At 43.9% G+C, this 18,289-nt stretch overlaps 1 protein-coding gene across 17 annotated transcripts in view; it reads left to right on the top strand.

Moving 5' to 3' along the window:
* cacna1aa (calcium channel, voltage-dependent, P/Q type, alpha 1A subunit, a) overlaps positions 1 to 16,639 on the top strand; it is an 88,197-nt gene extending 71,558 nt beyond the window's left edge. For 7 of the 17 annotated variants that reach the window (XM_039824129.1, XM_039824126.1, XM_039824128.1 and 4 more), the window contains 10 exons: positions 1,530 to 1,644; positions 2,230 to 2,337; positions 3,470 to 3,573; positions 5,450 to 5,565; positions 5,670 to 5,802; positions 7,796 to 7,909; positions 9,799 to 9,837; positions 11,526 to 11,739; positions 12,023 to 12,339; positions 13,795 to 16,639. In XM_039824129.1, the coding sequence (XP_039680063.1) occupies positions 1,530 to 1,644; positions 2,230 to 2,337; positions 3,470 to 3,573; positions 5,450 to 5,565; positions 5,670 to 5,802; positions 7,796 to 7,909; positions 9,799 to 9,837; positions 11,526 to 11,739; positions 12,023 to 12,339; positions 13,795 to 14,613 (2,079 nt within the window). In that variant the 3' untranslated portion in view covers positions 14,614 to 16,639. The remainder of the gene's footprint in view (positions 1 to 1,529; positions 1,645 to 2,229; positions 2,338 to 3,469; positions 3,574 to 5,449; positions 5,566 to 5,669; positions 5,803 to 7,795; positions 7,910 to 9,798; positions 9,838 to 11,525; positions 11,740 to 12,022; positions 12,340 to 13,794) is intronic. The other 10 variants (XM_039824124.1, XM_039824119.1, XM_039824117.1 and 7 more) reach the window with 7 other exon arrangements.
* The last annotated feature ends 1,650 nt before the right edge of the window (positions 16,640 to 18,289 follow it).

Raw genomic sequence — 18,289 nt, 5'->3', positions numbered from 1 at the left:
TTGACCTTCCATCCAGTCCACAGAACAATGACCCATCTTGCGCCACTGCTTTTAACCTTCGATCTTCTCTGTCCTTAAGAGAGATGGCAGAGCCTTCAGGCAGGACCGCTTTCTTAGAGACACAGCCAACTAAGTGTGGTGATGTTTCTTTTTTTTGTCTATTTTTGGCCACTTTTTCTCTTTACACGCTCCAGCTCATAACCTATTAACCTATTGATTTTTATTTCTCTATCATCTTTCTCCCTTAAGCCTTCCCTTTCAACTCTTATCATATCTATTTTCTGGCAGAAGAAATATTTCTTTTCACCTCATATTTCCTACATATACCTGGATTATGCTTGCCTGAACGATCATTTAGCATCTTAGCACCAAAACAACACTTCCATGGTGGCCATTTTCAGTTTTCTTCTTTCTTTTTCCACAGAATGCTGCTCTCTCTCACCTATTAACCCTCCAAGTCTGTGCCCATTTTTCACAAATTAAACATCAGATAATTAGCGATAGAGCTAGTCGCTCTATTATTTCAGCCGAGCCCTGTTGTCTACAAATTTACTTATTCTCTTCAATAGCAGCCAACGTTTAAACAACTCACAAACTCATTTTAATGTCGCCAACAAAGGATGCTTTCTGTGTACGGCTGTGCAGCTGCTTGTCCTGAGAGGCATATTGCCTGTGCATGTTGCATGAGGGTGGGATGTGCAAGAAGGGTTTTGGGGAAAAGAGAATAAAAAATCAGGATGTGGGGGGAGGGGAGGCATGCCACATCTTTGGGTTGTCGCCGTCTTCTGTCACCAAACACACACGAACGTCATCTTTGAGTTGGTGTGTGTCTTTGTATTGTCTGTTTCAATTATAAACCAACAAGATCTATAAAGGATCAAACCAATAAACGAAAACCAAAGTGTCGCCCTTCCTTAGATTGGTCCCTTGGTTGCTTTTGGTTTATTGGTTTATCAACGGATCTCTGTTGTTTTTACTGTGAACCTCCAAACCCCTAGAGGGAGCTCTGGGTCATAGTAGCTGCTGCTCAGTCATTTCTTCTTTTAAGGCTCACGTTTGACAGTTTAATCAACCTGTGAGGTCTTTTGGATGTCAACAAACATATATAGATAACCTTACAATTAGGTAAATAAATGAATATGTAAGTCGAGAGACAAATCTGGGGGTAAAAAAGTTCTTTTGTAATACCTTTGCACTCACAGGTTCTCTCATATGACAAAACAGATTAAAATCTGTGAATTCCTACATGTGAATTTGTTGTCACCGCAGCACTGAATATCAAATATGCTTAATTTGACACTGTAGCTGAGTCTGAGCCATTTGTTACAGACAGACAGAGTCAGTTTCAGATGCTATGCACAGCTCCTTCAACCTCCTTTACCCAAACCCCTCCCTTCTCCCTACTCCCCCCTCCCCTTCCTGCCACCGACTCAACGCCCCTCCCCGTTGTCACCTGGAGGTTCCACATACATGCTACCCCACTTACTTCCCAATTTTCTCACCGCTCACCCTGATTGGCTCTCCCACAGAGACTGCTCCGTATGGACCTGCCTGTGGCCGATGACAACACGGTCCACTTCAACTCCACTCTCATGGCCTTGATCCGCACAGCACTGGACATCAAGATCGCCAAGGGTACGGAAGGTTTGGAATCCCTCTTACCTCCTTTGCTCCAATTTTCACATGCTGTCTTCTCCTTTTTCTTATTTCTCCTGTAGTGCAGTGCTGTCTGCTTTTCTGTGCTGAACCCAGAAACCTTCAGCTCTTCCTGACGCTTCTCCTACTGTGTCTTAAGTACAGCGTGATTTCTATGGCGGTAGATCCTGTGTGTGCATGTTGTGCGTGTGAAGCTGAAGGTTGAGATCCTGTGGGAATGTGGTTCTATTACTTCTGCTTAAAAACACCTAGTGACGCCATTTTCAGTGCAGTTATGATTTGATAATGGCAATTATTATAACCATACTAATAAAAATCTTCTGTTTGTTTGTCTTTGTTTTTCATCCTCTCTTATACCTTTTTGTATCAATCTGAATGGGCGTGAATGGTTTGTGTGCACTTGTGTGTGTGTGTATGACTAAACTTTTGTACACATCTTCGTGTGCATCTTCATGTGTCTGAATTTTTGTGTGTCCATATACTTGGGCATGGATGTCCGTGTATCTATATATGTGCGTATGTATGTATGTATCTGTATGTATGTGCATGCGCGTGTTTGTTGAATCTGCTTAGGTGGTGTTGACAAGCACCAGATGGACGCAGAGCTGAGGAAAGAGATGATGGCAATCTGGCCCAACCTCTCCCAAAAGACTCTGGATTTGCTGGTTACGCCACACAAGTGTAAGTTGCAGAGTGTTGTGCCGGCGCAGCAATGTGGCTTGGATGCAGCCACCCTGTGCCGCCCAGTGCTCCAACGTTGTTTTCTCTTCACGCCACCTGAAGGACCGCTTCTCTCAGCCAGTCTCTCTCACTGCTGCACCCTCTGATACTGCTGGCACATTACCCCGCACATCCACACCCATAAACCTTAGATCTATCAAGACGTAATTATGTGAACATGAAGAAAGACAGAAGAACTCACAAAGCACAGGCTGCATGGTAGACACAGAAGAATACATACACACACACAGACACACACACACACACACACACACACACACACACACACACACACACACACACACACACACACACACACACACACACAATACCCTAACTCTGGTCCCTTCTTTCAGCTAGATAAACCACACTCACCAGCATAGAGCCACCACCAAACCGCAACACTTCTCCACCTCTCTACCTCTCTGTGCCTGAGATCAGAGGGTGCCTCACTATAGATCAACTCTCTATAGACGTCTTTTCACTTCAGGGGCGGTCAGCTGTGTGCACTAGATGGCTGGCTGTGCTTAATAGAACTTACTGTATATTGTTAGTGTTATTACACCAAGAACAAATGCACATGTGCTAATGCACGGGTTGCATGTTACAGTGGTTGCTTTAGTTTGTGAAATGCATGAGATTTGCTATCAAAATGTATTGTGTATTTGAGCATTACATTTGCAACCAAGTCAAAGAAAGTCATTAACAGTCTATATATCCCAGATTTTATTTTGATTTATTTTATTTTATTTATGACTTGGTTTAATTTGTGTTGATTTTTGCGATCTCCTGATTGCAGATTCCTGGAGCGACTGAATTTTGTTTGATCTATATCGCAATGAGATGCTTTGATTGCAAGATTTTACCTGTGAAAAATATTAATGCTATATAAAAGTTAAACTAAAGTAAAAAAAAAAAAGAAGAAGAAGAAAAAAAGTATCAGTCTGTCTGTGAAAAGACTATTTGCTCAATGTTGTGTGTGTGTGAGATGTTTCTCTGTTTGTGTGCATGCCTCACCCCTTTCTACCATTCCTCGCGCTCAGGGTCCATACCAAAAGGTCTAATCTTGCAGGGTAACTTGTCATTCTCTCAGCAGCCACAGACCTGACAGTGGGAAAAATCTATGCTGCTATGATGATCATGGAGTACTACAGGCAGAGCAAGATCAAGCGCTCGCAGGCTCTTCGGGATGAGCAGGTACTGCTGTCTAAAGGAGAATAGCACTCTACTCTACCTGCCGCAAACCCTTTAAAGTCAAAGGCAGACTGACGCACTGAAATCAAGCCTGCAGGACTGTAGTCCCACTCATATAAGCCTGGGCTGTGACAACCTCTGTCCAGATCCAGGGAATAGTCCTTATTCAGTCACATAACTGGGTGAATACAACAATTTGCCATCTAATGCGATCGCATTCTCTAACACCCAGAACAGTGCTGCCATCTGCTGGGCAAGGTTAGCTACTTCTTGCTTTTACAGTAATTTTAGCATTGGCAGAAACATAATTCATGTAGTATACCTTTCACACAATTTTAAATGCTTATTAAGCAGATGAATTACATCAAGGTGTTGCAGTTAGTTAGCAGTTTATAAGCCTGAGACAGCTGCGTTTGGTTTGAAGCAAGCTGAAGTGTTGTCACAGCCCCTAAGGTGCCCATGCCTGAACATCATTGGAGCACTCCTAATGGCTCCCTTCGCTGAGCTCGATTCTTTCCTGTGTCGACTGCTTGTAAAGATACTTTTCCTCCTCACTCCCCATCACCTATGCTTGTAACCTTGGACTGATAGATTTGCATCATGATATTGCTGCACCCTTAATTCAGGTCAATGACAGAGGGGACCACCCTCCACATTCATTTAGCTGTATTTCATCTTAGTATTTGAGATCAGAAGAGAGTATCTTCTTTTTCGCCCTTTTCTGTCCCTTAACACATACTGTACATCATCTAACCTTCCCCAGTCCACCTGTCGAATTGTAGGCTGCTGCCTGTCCTGACCGGGGGGGCAGCAGGATCGGGCCACCATATGTTGTAGCAACACCCAGTGAGAGACCTCTGCAGTGTTTCATGATTCAAAAAATGTCATTAGAGCAGATACCACCACACAACAATCTAAAAGTGTGTTTTACATGTTGTACATTGTATTGTATTTAGTGCTTGCACACATACGCGGAAGGTTTGCCTTAGGTTTGGATTTGAATAAAGGTAGAGAGAAAGGAAAGGACGGAAAGGCAAAGCAATTACTCATTTTAAAATCACAAAGCTCAAAAATTGGAAATTTTGAATGTGAAAGATAACATTTGACATCCACTGGAGTTTTATTTTTACATGCATGTGTAACAGGTTAATGGCCACTTTGACATTGTGAAAGGTGGTTGTTAGGTAGCGCCGTTGTAACTTCTTCAGTCGATAACTAACATATGAGTTACAATGAATGTAGCATTGTCCCATCATGCATTTCACCTGCTATGTTCCCCTCCACAGGATTGTTGCAGTATTTATCTGCCAATGATGTCCTCCACCCCTCATTTGAACGAGGCCCCTCCCTCTTTTATTTCTCCCCTTTTTATCGATTCCAATTCTACCTCCCCTGCTGTAAAAACATGTTATGTTTTCTTCTATTTTTTATTTGGAAATGTATTTTCAAACAACATTAGAGTATTTATATCTATCATCAGATGACAACTGATCATCAGATGAAACCCAAAATGACTGCTGATAATTCCCTTTTGATTGTACTCTGAGCTTCAGACTGAGTGGGTGAATTCAACTTCCTTATTGGACCTTGTGAAACACTTTAATGGTTAGTCCTGGACCTGGATGCCTCAAAGGGTTGCCAGATCCCAGAATGCACTCTGAGTCCACCCATCTCTTTCTCTAGCTAGCTGCTGGGCTTCAGTTGCTCAAGAGTCCCTTGTTCCCATTTATTCCTCTTCCATTACCTCTATTGCCTGGCTTTGCTTCAGCCGACAGCCCCCTCTCTACATGCCCTCTGTTCCTGCTCTGCCTCTTCTCCCTCCATTTCCCTGTCAGTCTGCCTGATAGCTGGCGACGGCCATGTTGTATATCTTACACAGAATCGAACGCCATTACTGTTTCAGCGCGTGGAGCCACCTTCCCCCACCCAGGATGGGGGTCCGGGACTTAACAACGCCCTCCCTCCACCTGAGACAACAGAGACTGTCAACGGCCTGTGAGTTGGATGTGGTTGCCATGTTTTACTTTACAGGAGGTGGTTGTAAGCAGACCGGTTATGAAACATGTGTCTGTGATGGTGTGTTTGTGTGTGTGTCATAGGCCGGTGGAGGGGGGGGTCCCGGAGAGCCATTCATGGGTGACGGCTCGTGCTCAGGAGATGTCCCAGAAAGTCGGCAGCTGGAGCCCTGAGGGACACCCTGAGGATGGCCTGGGAAGCATGACCAACTCTCAGGTAGAAAGCTCATAGACGCACACACCCAGGACCACACACACACACACACACACACACACACACACACTATACAAATAAAATACATCTTTTACACACACCAAGTTTGTGTGGACAAGTACTGAAATACTCGACCCATTCAACATTTGTTTTTACTTCCATGCCATTGCTACCAAATGAACTCCCAAAGAACCATTGAGGTCACTTAAATGGTAAAATGAACTATGATCTTCATGCGGTGACTGATTGCAATTCTATTCATAACCTCTGTGTGTTACATGAATTAGATGAAGACATAAGGACATCAGGTTTGTGTTCCCCTTTACTATAACTGAGATTAAAGTAGAAATACAGCAATATTTAGTTATACAGGGCATTGGCTTGCTTCTTGTTTCATGTGTTTACACTCCATTCCAGTCCGATCAGTATCAGCAATATTAACTTAAGCTTATGGTTAAGGGCACTCTTGTCAGTAGTGTCAAATAAACAACAGTTGTGTTAAATACTGCAGTATTGTAAACGCTGAAGCCAGTTTGGAACAAAATAGAGAAGCTCAGAGCTCATACTGTCCCATGTTTACTGCCTTATTGCCTTTTATTGTTTTTACTCAGGAGGTCATTTTCATTTCCTGTGATCTCTCTCTCCTTGATTTTTCAGTTAGCGTTGACATGGCGTTAAACCTTTCTTTGATTAGTTCCATCTCTCAAACCTGTCTCCTCCCACAATTATTTTATCTTACTGAATTTTTCCGTCGTCGTGTGTTTCCACATTTCATTCAGAGTCTATTTTGCCTCTGTATTCAGAGTGGTTCATGTCTTTGTCATCATGCTGTTAAACCTCTCTGCTTGTAGACCTCCTGGAGGGCCTGACTGGTCTCTGTGTCAGTCAGCCCTATAACATAGCCACTTCTCCATATTAATCAACAGAGGTCTGGAGAAGTTTAAAGTCAGGAGTTGGATAGAAGAGAGTGGCTGTCGGCTTCATTCAAACTAGTTTGAATGATAACCTACAGTTAGATACGGCCAATCAAACCATAAAGCAAAAACAACAACAACAGGAAATATTAGACAACATAATGTCTTCATAGGAAAAAACACCCCCCCAAACACTGAAATGTAATGAGATGAGATGAGCAGCGAGCACATGCCGCAAGTGGTTTAGCTTTTATCTGGCATTACATAAATTAGAGTTTATAAGTTATTATTTTATTATATTTTATATATTTTATCTGGTCTTTTTTAATGACTGAATTAATAAAATAGTTGGCACTCCATCTCAGCTAATGATTGAAACTTAAATAACAACAAATTAGTGCCACGCCTTGGTTTTAAACAGCCCCAGCTGCCAGATTCAGCTCCACTGTTTAAGGTATACGCCAAACGAAATAGAATTTGCCATATTTGCGTTGGAACATTTGCATAGTTTGCGTCCAGGACAACAGGCTGGATTAAGATTTGACAACTGCACTGTTTGCAAATTAGCCAGCCGAATTTGTTGTCATTTTTACACAACCTCCTGTGCTGCCTACAATGCATCAGCGCCTGCACCTGGCCAACACTGTTATGCGATCAGTTGCGTTTTTCACGTCCTTTGGGCTGCATTTGGGTTTCCCCTCAAATACATTGCTGCTGACTCTCGAGCTCCTCCATCTGGCATCGATGCTGTTAAACAAAGAATCGCTCCATTTTTGACAGCGGCCAAACACAAAATTGGATTTTATTTGGAATATACTCACTATCTTAAGATCCAAACACTCAATTCCTGTATTTTTTCTTCATTCATAGCCCAATTTAAAACTAAAAAAAACAAACAAAGAAAAAAAAGGTCAAATCCCTTCTCAAAAACTCACCAAATTCTCCCACTGACTACCTTTACCTCTCTGAGACCCTCAATTCTCTTCTTTCTTTGGATAACAAACTTTCCCACCTACCCCTACTCCCTGTCAGTTTTCATGGCAGTCATCACACCATCTCCTGCTCTCCTGCTCTGTTTTCAGACGGTAGAGATGAGAGAGATGGGGCAGGATGGTTACTCGGATACTGAGCATTTTCCGCCAATGGAAGGCCATGGCAGGGCCGCTTCCATGCCCCGCCTCCCAGGCGACAACCAAGTGAGCAGCATTCTTACCTTTCCACTCTCTGTCTATTTCCCCCCATTATCTCTGTTCCTCATCCCCTGTTTTGTTTAAAATATCATATTCTTAAAGGTCTGACTTGTTGCTTACATATTTATTGCTGTGGTTCCTAGAATCAATGTTGGCGAAGGTTTAGCACAGGTTTAACAGGGATTGCTGCTAAATGAAGCCACTGATGTGGTACTGGCCATACTGGTTACTGGGCACAAGGTTACATTTCTGTAGGTACATTTTTTTTCACCCAAAGAACCACCAGTAGTGTGACGACCATTAAACAAGATATGCTATCGTGAGTGACAATATTTCTGGCTAAAACATAGAAATGTTTTGCTGAATTGTTGACCTCCAAACTTGAATTCAAAAGGGCAAGGCAAAGTGAGACCTTCTGCACCTTTTCTGTTCTTCTTCTCCTGTTGTCGTCTTCTCTTCCTCTCATCCTGCCACCTGCATGGAGGTTTTTAACCGTGGTTGTCCCGTTTCCATCTTACACACTCATCCATTTTATATTGTTTCATATATCCCGGTGAGTGCTCTGGTTGTCATATGCACACAACACATTTATAAATACAAATGTGCACACACACACACACACATACAGTTTACACACTTTTTGGCCTGCCATTATGCCCTCTTCTTTGTCAAGACTGATTTATTTATCTTTTCTTGTTGTTTTTTTTGTACTAAAGTGTCTCTTCCTTCCAAGGAAATTCCAATCAAAGGTTTTGCCTGAGCTGAACTCTTTCTGAATTTTGGGGGATTTTTTTCAACATGAACTGGAACGAGCATGTATTGTGTGTGTGTGTGTGTGTGTGTGTGTGTGTGTGTGTGTGTGTGTGGGTGTGGGTGGGTGGGTGTTTGTGGGCTTGTTTAACTATATTCGTGGGGTCCAAAAACCGGGAGTTCAGTATACTTGTGGGGTCCCGACAGCTTTGTGGGGCCAAAATGCTGGACCCCACAACATTAAAGGGCTGTTTGAGAGTTAAGACTTGGTTGTAGGATTAGGGATAGAATTAGGTTATGGTTAGGGTTAGGGTAAGTGTTAAGGTTAGGCATTTAGTTGTGATGGTTAAGGTAAGGGGCTAGGGAATGCATTATGTCAATGACGGGTCCCCACAAAGATAGTGCCACAAACCTGAATTTTGGGGGATTTTTTTCAACATGAACTGGAACGAGCATGTATTGGGAGTGTGTGTGTGTGTGTGTGTGTGTGTGTGTGTGTGTGTGGGTCGGGGTGTGTGTGGGTTGTGGGGGGGGTGTGTGGGTCGGGGTGTGTGTGTGTGTGTGTGTGTGGGTGTTCTGCAGTTTTTCTGTGCTCCGTTTCTCTGTGCCCTGAAACTCACACTGTTTCTGTCACTCTGTTGTTTGCTGTTGAGTCAAATGTAATTGTGTGTCGGTGTGTATTTGTATCCATTTGTGTGTGTATTTTGCTGATTGTCGTCATTGCTGTTGTGACCGTGGTGCTGTTGATTGAGCATTTTCATGGTGACCTTGTCTATATAACCCTGTTTTGGCTCCAACCACCCCCAGTCTCTGTGGTAAGTGTTTCTCTTCCACCTTCACTGCTGCTTCAGTGTCTAATCAGACTCTCTTTCTCTGTCCCTTCTTCTCTTTCTGTCTTTCTCTTTTCTCTCTCCACTGTGGCACCCCATCTCTTTTTGGGTTAAACCTCCACCTAACACTCTTTGGTTTTTACTTGTTCTCCGCTGTACCCCTTTTCTCTTTCATTGTGTATCAATCCATCCCTGTCTTCCTTACTTCTCTTCCTCCCTTCTTGGGTCTGTGTGTATGCTCAATGTGTGTATTTGTGGCTCTGTGTGTCTGCGTGTGTGTCTGCGTGTGTGTGTGTTTTCTCTGTGCTCATACAGCAGCGGAGGAAAGGGAGACAACGTGGCAGTAACCTCAGTGTATGTACCCTGTCTTCCCTGTCTCGTCTCTCTTTCTCTTTTCTCTCTCTCCCTTTCACTCTCACACACTCTTGGCACTTTTTTATCCTCATTTGTCATGTCCCCATGTTGTTGGCAGGGGTTTTCTTTCAAATTTATTAGGACAACCTTTTTTTGGCATGACCAAATGTGATGCCAGCCCAGTTTCCAAACTGATCCTAGCATCCTTAGCTACTTCTCTCATGCACCTAACGCAGTGGGTTTGGAATTGGGCTGAACTCTGCACGTCTCCTGTCATTATCAACATGCCACACTGTCTTGTGGCCTGTCTCTCTCTCTCTCTCTCTCTCTCTCTCTCTCTCTCTCTCTCTCTCTCTCTCTCTCTCTCTCTCTCTCTCTCTCTCAGCTGCTGCTAGTGCTTTGTTGCTCTATGTCCTCATGCCTGTGTGCTTGTCTATAATGATGTTGTCAATGTTTACCCGTCTGTCTCCAAGTCTCCATTCACACCCGCATGCATGAAATGTGTTGAAGTGGGAGTATGTGTGAGTAATGATGAGTGACAGAAAGAGGAAGGATTTGGGTATATGTGCGTGTGAATGGATATGTTGTTGGGATTCTCAGTGCTACTCCTATAAGGCCCAGATAAACTGGTGTTTTATATACATCTGCCAACCTTTCAACTGTCAGTTGATTTGTCTTAAAGTAACTGGAAAACTGTCCCGCTCATCATCCAAAAGGATCTAGCACTGAAGTAGCCTGATATGGTTTACATGCCCAGGTCAGCAACTTGTGGCACCATAGGCTCTGTCCTGCTGTCCCGCCTCAGAGCATGAGGCCTCAGCACTGCAGAAGGAATTTCTCATGTGGGTGGAGGACTCAGGACAACCCCTATGCACCTGCATGGCTGGAGGAAAGCACGCTGAAACAGAGCAGAAATTTTGTGCAGTATTGTGCAATGGAATGTGCCATTTATGGGTGGTGAGGAGGATGGAGGACTGGTGCAACTCCTACTGACATTTCTGTCTCATTCTTTCTTTTACAAAGCAAGTTACAGAAGCATGGAAGGCATGGCCATTTGCCATTATCTCTTTCACTTTCTTTCTTGTTATTCTTTTTTCTTATACACTTTTGTATTCCTCTGCATCAGGGGTCGGCAATTCCTGTCGCTTCCGCCCAGAGACCGCTTTTCTTAACACTTTGGGGGCTAGCACAGGTGCAGTGGAGACACGTGCCTGTGGTGTGAATTCTGAAGAAAAATAAATAAATATATATATATATATATATATATATTTCTCTTGAAACATACAAGATTCAGACCACCATTACAGATGTAGTTGTTTTATTAGTTATTAATCTGGTAATTTTATTAGACTTTATTTCAGCACCTGGAGCTCTTCACATTAAATCCTGTTTGGTAGCCTGGTTCAGAATAAGGGGTGAGTTTGAATATTAGATAATATTAGATGATATTTTTTGTAGGGGCCCATTAATTGTGACGGAGCTGGTAAGGCGGGTGGGCTTTTATAAAATTCAAGAAACCAGCCATTCACACACATGCCTACAAATACACACGTACACAGTGTCTCTTAACCCATGGCTCACAGACAACACCAACTCGACAACCAAAGGAAACACCTCTCCCTGCATTTCTCTCTCTCTCTCTCTCTCCCTCTCCCTCCCTTCCTCGGTGCTCTCTTTTTCTCTCTTAGACCATCAGTGACAGCAGTCCAATGAAACGCTCGGCCTCGTCGCTGGGCCACAGCAGGTCTGGGCGGGGCCACAGAGACAAAGGAGGGGCAGACGACTACAACATGGAGTGTGTACCTGAAGAGGGGAGGACTTCCAGACATGGACACCGTCGAAAAGACCGGAGTCATCGGGCGTCTGAGAGGTCCCTCTGTCGCTACACGGAGGCTGACACAGGTGGGAAAGACCACACACACACACACACACACATACAATATATAAAAAGCAGTAACATGATCGCTTGACAGATGCTGTACAGTTGCACGTTGTGGAAGTTACATTATAATGAGAAAAAGAAAAAAATTCTAATGTATTGAATAAAAACATATAAAAGGTTTTGTGCACCCATTGCTTTTAAGTGTTGATTTTAAGTGGGATGTCGTATTGTTATCTTGTGTCCTAGCAATCTTTAGTGTTTTCACCGCACGCCAACAATAACTCCCTTTAACTCCATCATCAGGCCTGGGCACAGACCTGAGCACAACCACCCAGTCAGGGGACCTCACGGCCAAAGACAAGGATCGTGACAGAGATCGCGGCCGGTCCAAAGACCGTAAGCACCACCACCATCATCACCACCACCATGGCTCTGTGGACAAGGAGCGCTATGTAGCAGATCGAGGGGGCGAGTTCGGACACAGGCACTCCCGCGACAGAGAGCATGACCGGGAGAGGGAGAGGGAGAGGGAAAGGGACCGACGCTGGTCACGATCGCCCAGCGAGGGCCGCGAGGGCCGCGAGGGCCGCGAGGGCCGCGAGTGCATGACGCACAGACAGGTGGGCTTCTGGGTACTTGTGTGCATGTGCCGTCTAGTTTGGAACAAAACATCTTGTTTACTTTCTAGTACAAAAATCAGTGGTATGACCACATTTTCAGTGTTATGCTGAAAAATATAAAACAAGGGCCTCTAGTTTGATTATGGGTAACTGGCGCAATCAGCCAATAACGCCTTTAAGGCGGTATATTTTGCCGATAACGAAACGCTGACTGTTGCGCTAAGTGTGGCGTTTCTGATGTGGTTTTGTTATGAAGTTCCTCTGGTGGTCAACTTTAATGAGCACATTACCAACTGGCAAACAGATCTCCTCCAAGTTATCCTGGAAACCTCTGGATAGGACACTGAAAAGTACTATAAACTCACCGTTGACCGGAACGCATGTTACTATTTGATATGATAATGTGATAAAGTGACAAAGAAACGTCATGAGTTATCGTAGGACTACTCTACATTTTTCCTGCTTCCCTCAAATTAGAGGCCAAGACGTGTTGTTGTCTTTAACAACCCACAGTTGTGTTAAAAATAGCATCGATAGTACGGGCCCTTTATGTACATTTGTGAATACATGCTTGACTACATGCAAGTCACTGTTATCAAACCACTGTTCCAACAACCAAACAAATATGCATAAAAATGTATATTTGAGTTCCTGACTGCTTTCCCTATCTGCCCTACCTAAATGTTTTTAGACTGCCACTGTTCTGTCATGTTCCCCCCACTACCTTTCCTTTTATGGCATTTTTAAAACACATAACCTACAACATTTCCTATTGAAATAGGAAACAAAAAGTATCTATGATCTACCTTTGCTAAAAAAAACTTCTTTGACACACACCATTCAGCATTATGTTTTGAATGTGTATGTTATAACTTGTATTGCAAAGGAAGACTAATTGGGGAAGAATTGTTTCCTCACATTATAACTTTTGTCTTTGTGTTATAATAAATAACTTTTTAGATCTCAACATTTTTGCATACATGTCACACAGCCCGCTAACAAAAATTTAAAACCAAACACATTGTATACATGTTCAGTCAACATATTTACCCTGTACCACATTTGTTGCTGCGGAAATCAACCCTTTACCCTTTTTTTCTCTTGTCGTCTTTTGTTTTCTTTCCACTGCGTGACATGTTGCTTCTCTGTGAATGGCGCTGTTTTCTGTCCACTTCCTCTGCTCTGTTGCTTTTTGATGCCTTTCATTTCTGCCTTTCTCTCCTCCACTCCATGCACATTATGACCGATGCTTCTATTCTTATTATTGCTGTGGTTCTTGTTCTTGTCCTTTCTATTTGGACTGTCTTGCTTTTTCTCGGCCTCTCTATCTTGCATTCTTTCTTTACCTCTCTATTTGTTTTATACTTTGTCTTTCCCATCCTCTTTATTCTACATGTTCTGTCGTTGAATTTGTGGTTCGTTCTTTTTATTTGCTTTATTTCACTTTTTGTGTAGGGCAGTAGTTCGGTCAGCGGAAGTCCCGTCCCCTCAACCTCGGGGACCAGTACGCCACGCCGAGGCCGTCGACAGTTGCCTCAGACCCCCGCAACCCCCCGGCCCCATGTTACCTACTCCCCTGTGGTCCGTAAGGCCATGCCCACACCACCTGGGGGCCCACAGGGCCGACCCCCAGCCCCTGCCCCCCGTCGCTTTTCTCCTGAGCCTCCCCAGGGCCAGGGCCCTCCCCCCGCTGGCCTCCCACTAGCCCACCATGGCACAACCCGCCAGGGTCATCATCCCCCTCCTCGCTGGGGAGACTCAGGTGGAGGAGGTGGCTCCATGGAAGGGGATGGCTGCTTCTACAACCAGGACTACCAAGACTATGAGCCCCACCACGAACCACCTGCCTATGAGCAGAGCCCCATGCAGGGTAGCAGCCCCCACCCCCATGCCCTGACCAATCACCCATTGCCGCCTCCCCCACAGCCACAGCCACAGCCACATAACCCCCACCCCCCTCCCCAGCCACACCCTGTAAACAATCCCCACCCTCATCCACCGCCACACCCACAGCCCAGTCGCACCTCACCTAGGACTGCCGGCCATGCGCCCCCTCCGACCACCGCCCTGACTGGGCCTGTACAGGGCCAGATGCAGCCTGCTGCCCAGCGCCGCCTACCCAATGGCTACCGCTCTTCATCCCCTTCCACACATCTCCATGGACCCCAACATACTGGGCCCCACAAGGTCCCTCCTCCAGCCGGGCATCCTAGAGGTCCCCGCAAGGGCCTGCATGAACCCTACAGCAAGACGGAGGACGACGACTGGTGCTAGCCTCTGGGGATGGGGGAGGGGTGTAAGGAGGAAAAAAGAATTGATAGATGGACCGAAAGACGGGAAGCTCTAAAGCCAGTGCTCTGACTGCCAGGGGAAACCATGATTCTTTCTTACTTGCCTGTTCAATTTTGTTTTCTCTCTCCTCTACTGCTTGGCATGTCCCAGTGATGTGTGGTCTAGATGAAGGGGTAGGTGTCAGGATGGAACAAGAATGCTGAGGCAGGATCTGGAGAAACAAGTGGTGTAAGGGGAAACCATGCACCTCCACGTTCTGCTTGCATTATTGTTGCATTCATATCTTGATGCCAAATAAGACCAACCTCAAACTGCAGTTTTTAAGGATGCAAGCAGGAGGGGTAATGGACACTAGTCTTTGTGTGTCTTAAATTATGCCTCTGGCAACGAGCTACAGCCACTTACAAGATGTCAACAGTTGCGAATCGACAAAAGACACTTTACAGTCAGAGACAAAAGAACGACCACTGTTTAGTTTTTGCCTATCAAAGCTACCTTCAGTTAAGTTCAGAATCCAATCCAACCCTCCCAGCCACCGGTTGAATATTGATGAGTTTTATCATCTGTGTTTTTAAATAAGAACAAAACTGACAATGAGCCCTCCACCTGTATGAGGTGAGGAGGCTAAGTGGGTGGGAGGGTTGGGGAGTGCTGCACGGGGGGTTGACGAGTCCCATGGTCAAAATCTAGAGGACAGGATGGGCGCGTTGGTGATGTTTACCGTTGTCCCTGGAGAAACACCCTCCTCGCAGAATCAAACTGTTTAACTAACCTCAACCCATGACCTATGAGAGAAGAAAAAGAAAACGTGGAGATGGGTTTCAGAAACAAACAAAAAAAAACACAAAAAAAACAAACCAATAACTGTTTTCTGCAGTATTTCTTCTTCTATTCCTGCTTCTTCTTCCTCCTTCTCTTCTACTTATCAAAACATTGAAGCTTGAATCTTCTGTTGCACCCCACACAGCTTCGTTTTTTAGACTTGCGGAGTTGTACACCCTGTGGAATCCTGCATGAATGATACAAAAAATAATAATAATAGCAACAATGAGAATCTACTGTATGTGGGGGGAGATTTTACTTGGTCCTTTCTGTTGTGGTCTGCAGGGCTTCTCTCTTTTTTTTTAGTACAAATGCCTTTCTGTTTCTCTCTCTCTCCTCTGTATGACATTCTTCTCTCGGTACCTTCATTACACTAAAATCAAGTGATAGAAGGCTATGGGGAGAGCACTGTATGTATATCTTAGAAGGAACGAAATGATTACTTTTTGCTTGCTTGTCTGTATGTTCTGTGCCAGATGCCTGCCACTGACACAACTGGAATTGCACATAATTTTTTGTGGAAGTAACTTTTTGTAACTAAGGTGATAAAGCGATATGCTGGGAAGCAGGGTAAAGTGGATAAAAGATGTGACGTCCATATTGGTGAAACAAGTCAGACAAATCCGTAACATCTCAAAGTCTTCCAGGGTTTGGGGTTAAAACAGAGACATCAGAGGGAAAGAGACCAATAGAAAGGTGGAGAAAGGAGAGAGACTCTTCATCTTTGTTTTTTTTATTGTTATTGACTGTAATGATGGATAAACAGATATCATAATATAAACTATTAATGATCATGATGGTCGTGATAATGAGACAGATTCTGCATATTTGGTCTGTATATTCTGTTCTGTATGTTCGTTTTGTTTTCAGCTCAGCTAATCGTTTTTCCAACCCTGAGGTGGAGCTCTAACCCACAGTTGCATTGTGGGAGAATGAGTCTGCAGTAGGGCAAACATGAGACAGAGATTACCCAAAGCAGTCAATTAGGTCTGCCTTTTTTTTTTGTAACTCTTTTTCAAAGACTATATAGAGTTTAGACAGTGGGTGAATTTGATTGTGAGCCCCATTTTAAAGGTCCCATGGCATGAAAACTTCACTTTATGAGGTTTTTTAACATTAATATGTGTTCCCCCAGCCTGCCTATGGTCCCCAATTGGCTTGAAATGGTGATAGGTGTAAACCGAGCCCTGGGTATCCTGCTCTGCCTTTGAGAAAATGAAAGCTCAGATGAGCCGTTCTGGAATCTTGCTTGTTATGAGGTCATAACAAGCAAGGTTACCTCCCCTTTCTCTGCTTTGCCCGCCCAGAGAATTTGGCCAACCCATGAGAGAGAGACATCATGGCTTTCAAACGAGAAAAGTGGCTGTTGGTCAAGGCCACACCCCCACCCTCCACCTTGCCCCCCCCCTCTCTCCTCCTCAATAGCTAGAGACACAGAAATGGCACATACTAAGGAAAGCTCATTGTGGGACTGGCTCTAGTGGCTGTAGTTCTGCACCAAGGCTGAATTTTAGGAAAGAGACTTCAGATACAGTATTAGGGGACCACTAAGGTCTATATAAAAGCATCCAAAGAGCACCATGTCATGGGACCTTTAATAAATTTGTCAAACGCAGCAGTTCCCGACCAGGTTTCTTCATTGAAATGGGTGACTCTCCTCACCTGCAGATGCTTAAGCAGAGTTCCACCACCGCTTGTGACCGTCCGGTGGCGCTGTATGACAAACGGTGTCCCTCTAGTTTTTGTACCTCTCGTTTTACTTCACTTCTGATTCAGAGTTCTACAGTGTCAGCGCACCAAGAATACAGTTTAGCTCATTCTCTCACTTGTAGACCGTCTCGTGTGTGTTCGCCACGTGTAAACACAGGCGAATGAATTGCACAGTTCAGATGGGTTGGAGAAAAGATGTCTGGGCCTCGTCAAGGTCCTGGAAAACATCTAAGTTCTGTGTGTATCACTCCTGTATATCTTTTATTTATTTCTGTGTGTTTCTCTGTGTGCCTCAAACTAACACTTGTCACTAATGCACACCACTGTCAGCCCCAACATAATTATTATTTTTATTTATTTAACCTATACATTTTTTTTTAACCTGGAGGCCTATCACATGTTGACCAGAGAATGCACTGAAAAAAAAGAAAAAGGAAAAAAAACTGCCTATTAGTGTCTTTCCAACCTCAGTGGAATGTCACAGACAAGTATTTTTTCACATCACTACATGTAAAATCAGAAAGCACACTATGTATGTAGCTCCTGGTTGCGGTGTGTGTGTGTGTAAGTGGGTTTTTTGCACGTGTGTATGTACATGGGTGAGTGTGTTTCAGATCAATTTTTGGTTTTTGTGCTTGCTTTGCTTTCTATTCTTTTGTCTCCAGAAATCCTTTTGAAATCTTAAAATCATTGTAACAATCTTCAACTCTGTGTTTGTGTGTGAATATGTGTGTGTGTGTGTGTGTGTGCACGTGTGCGTGCGTGCGCGTGTATGATGTAAGTAACCCCCTGAATGAAACGTGCAAAGCCCCAAACATTCACCATCCATCTTTGTGTCTATGCTGCAGTGAAATCCACTAACACGCTGATTAACCACACAAAGTCTACAAAAAGCAATGTAAAGCCGCTACTGAGAAGAAAAAAAAAAGTTTTTTAAGTACAAAAGATTAAAATAAAAAAAAGGAAAAAATATCTAGTTCCAGAAATGCATGTGCTATGTGCATGCCACACCGTGGGTTAACAGTCATCTTCAGGACATAAAAGAAAAAGCAGATTAATGAATTCAGAGGAATTAAAAAAAAAAAGATATATAAATAGATAGATGTTTTTAAAAAAGCAACGTTTC

Source organism: Perca fluviatilis, chromosome 15, assembly GCF_010015445.1.
Source record: "Perca fluviatilis chromosome 15, GENO_Pfluv_1.0, whole genome shotgun sequence".
Taxonomy (NCBI): Eukaryota; Metazoa; Chordata; class Actinopteri; order Perciformes; family Percidae; genus Perca; species Perca fluviatilis.
This window is presented reverse-complemented; position numbering and strand designations above follow the sequence as displayed.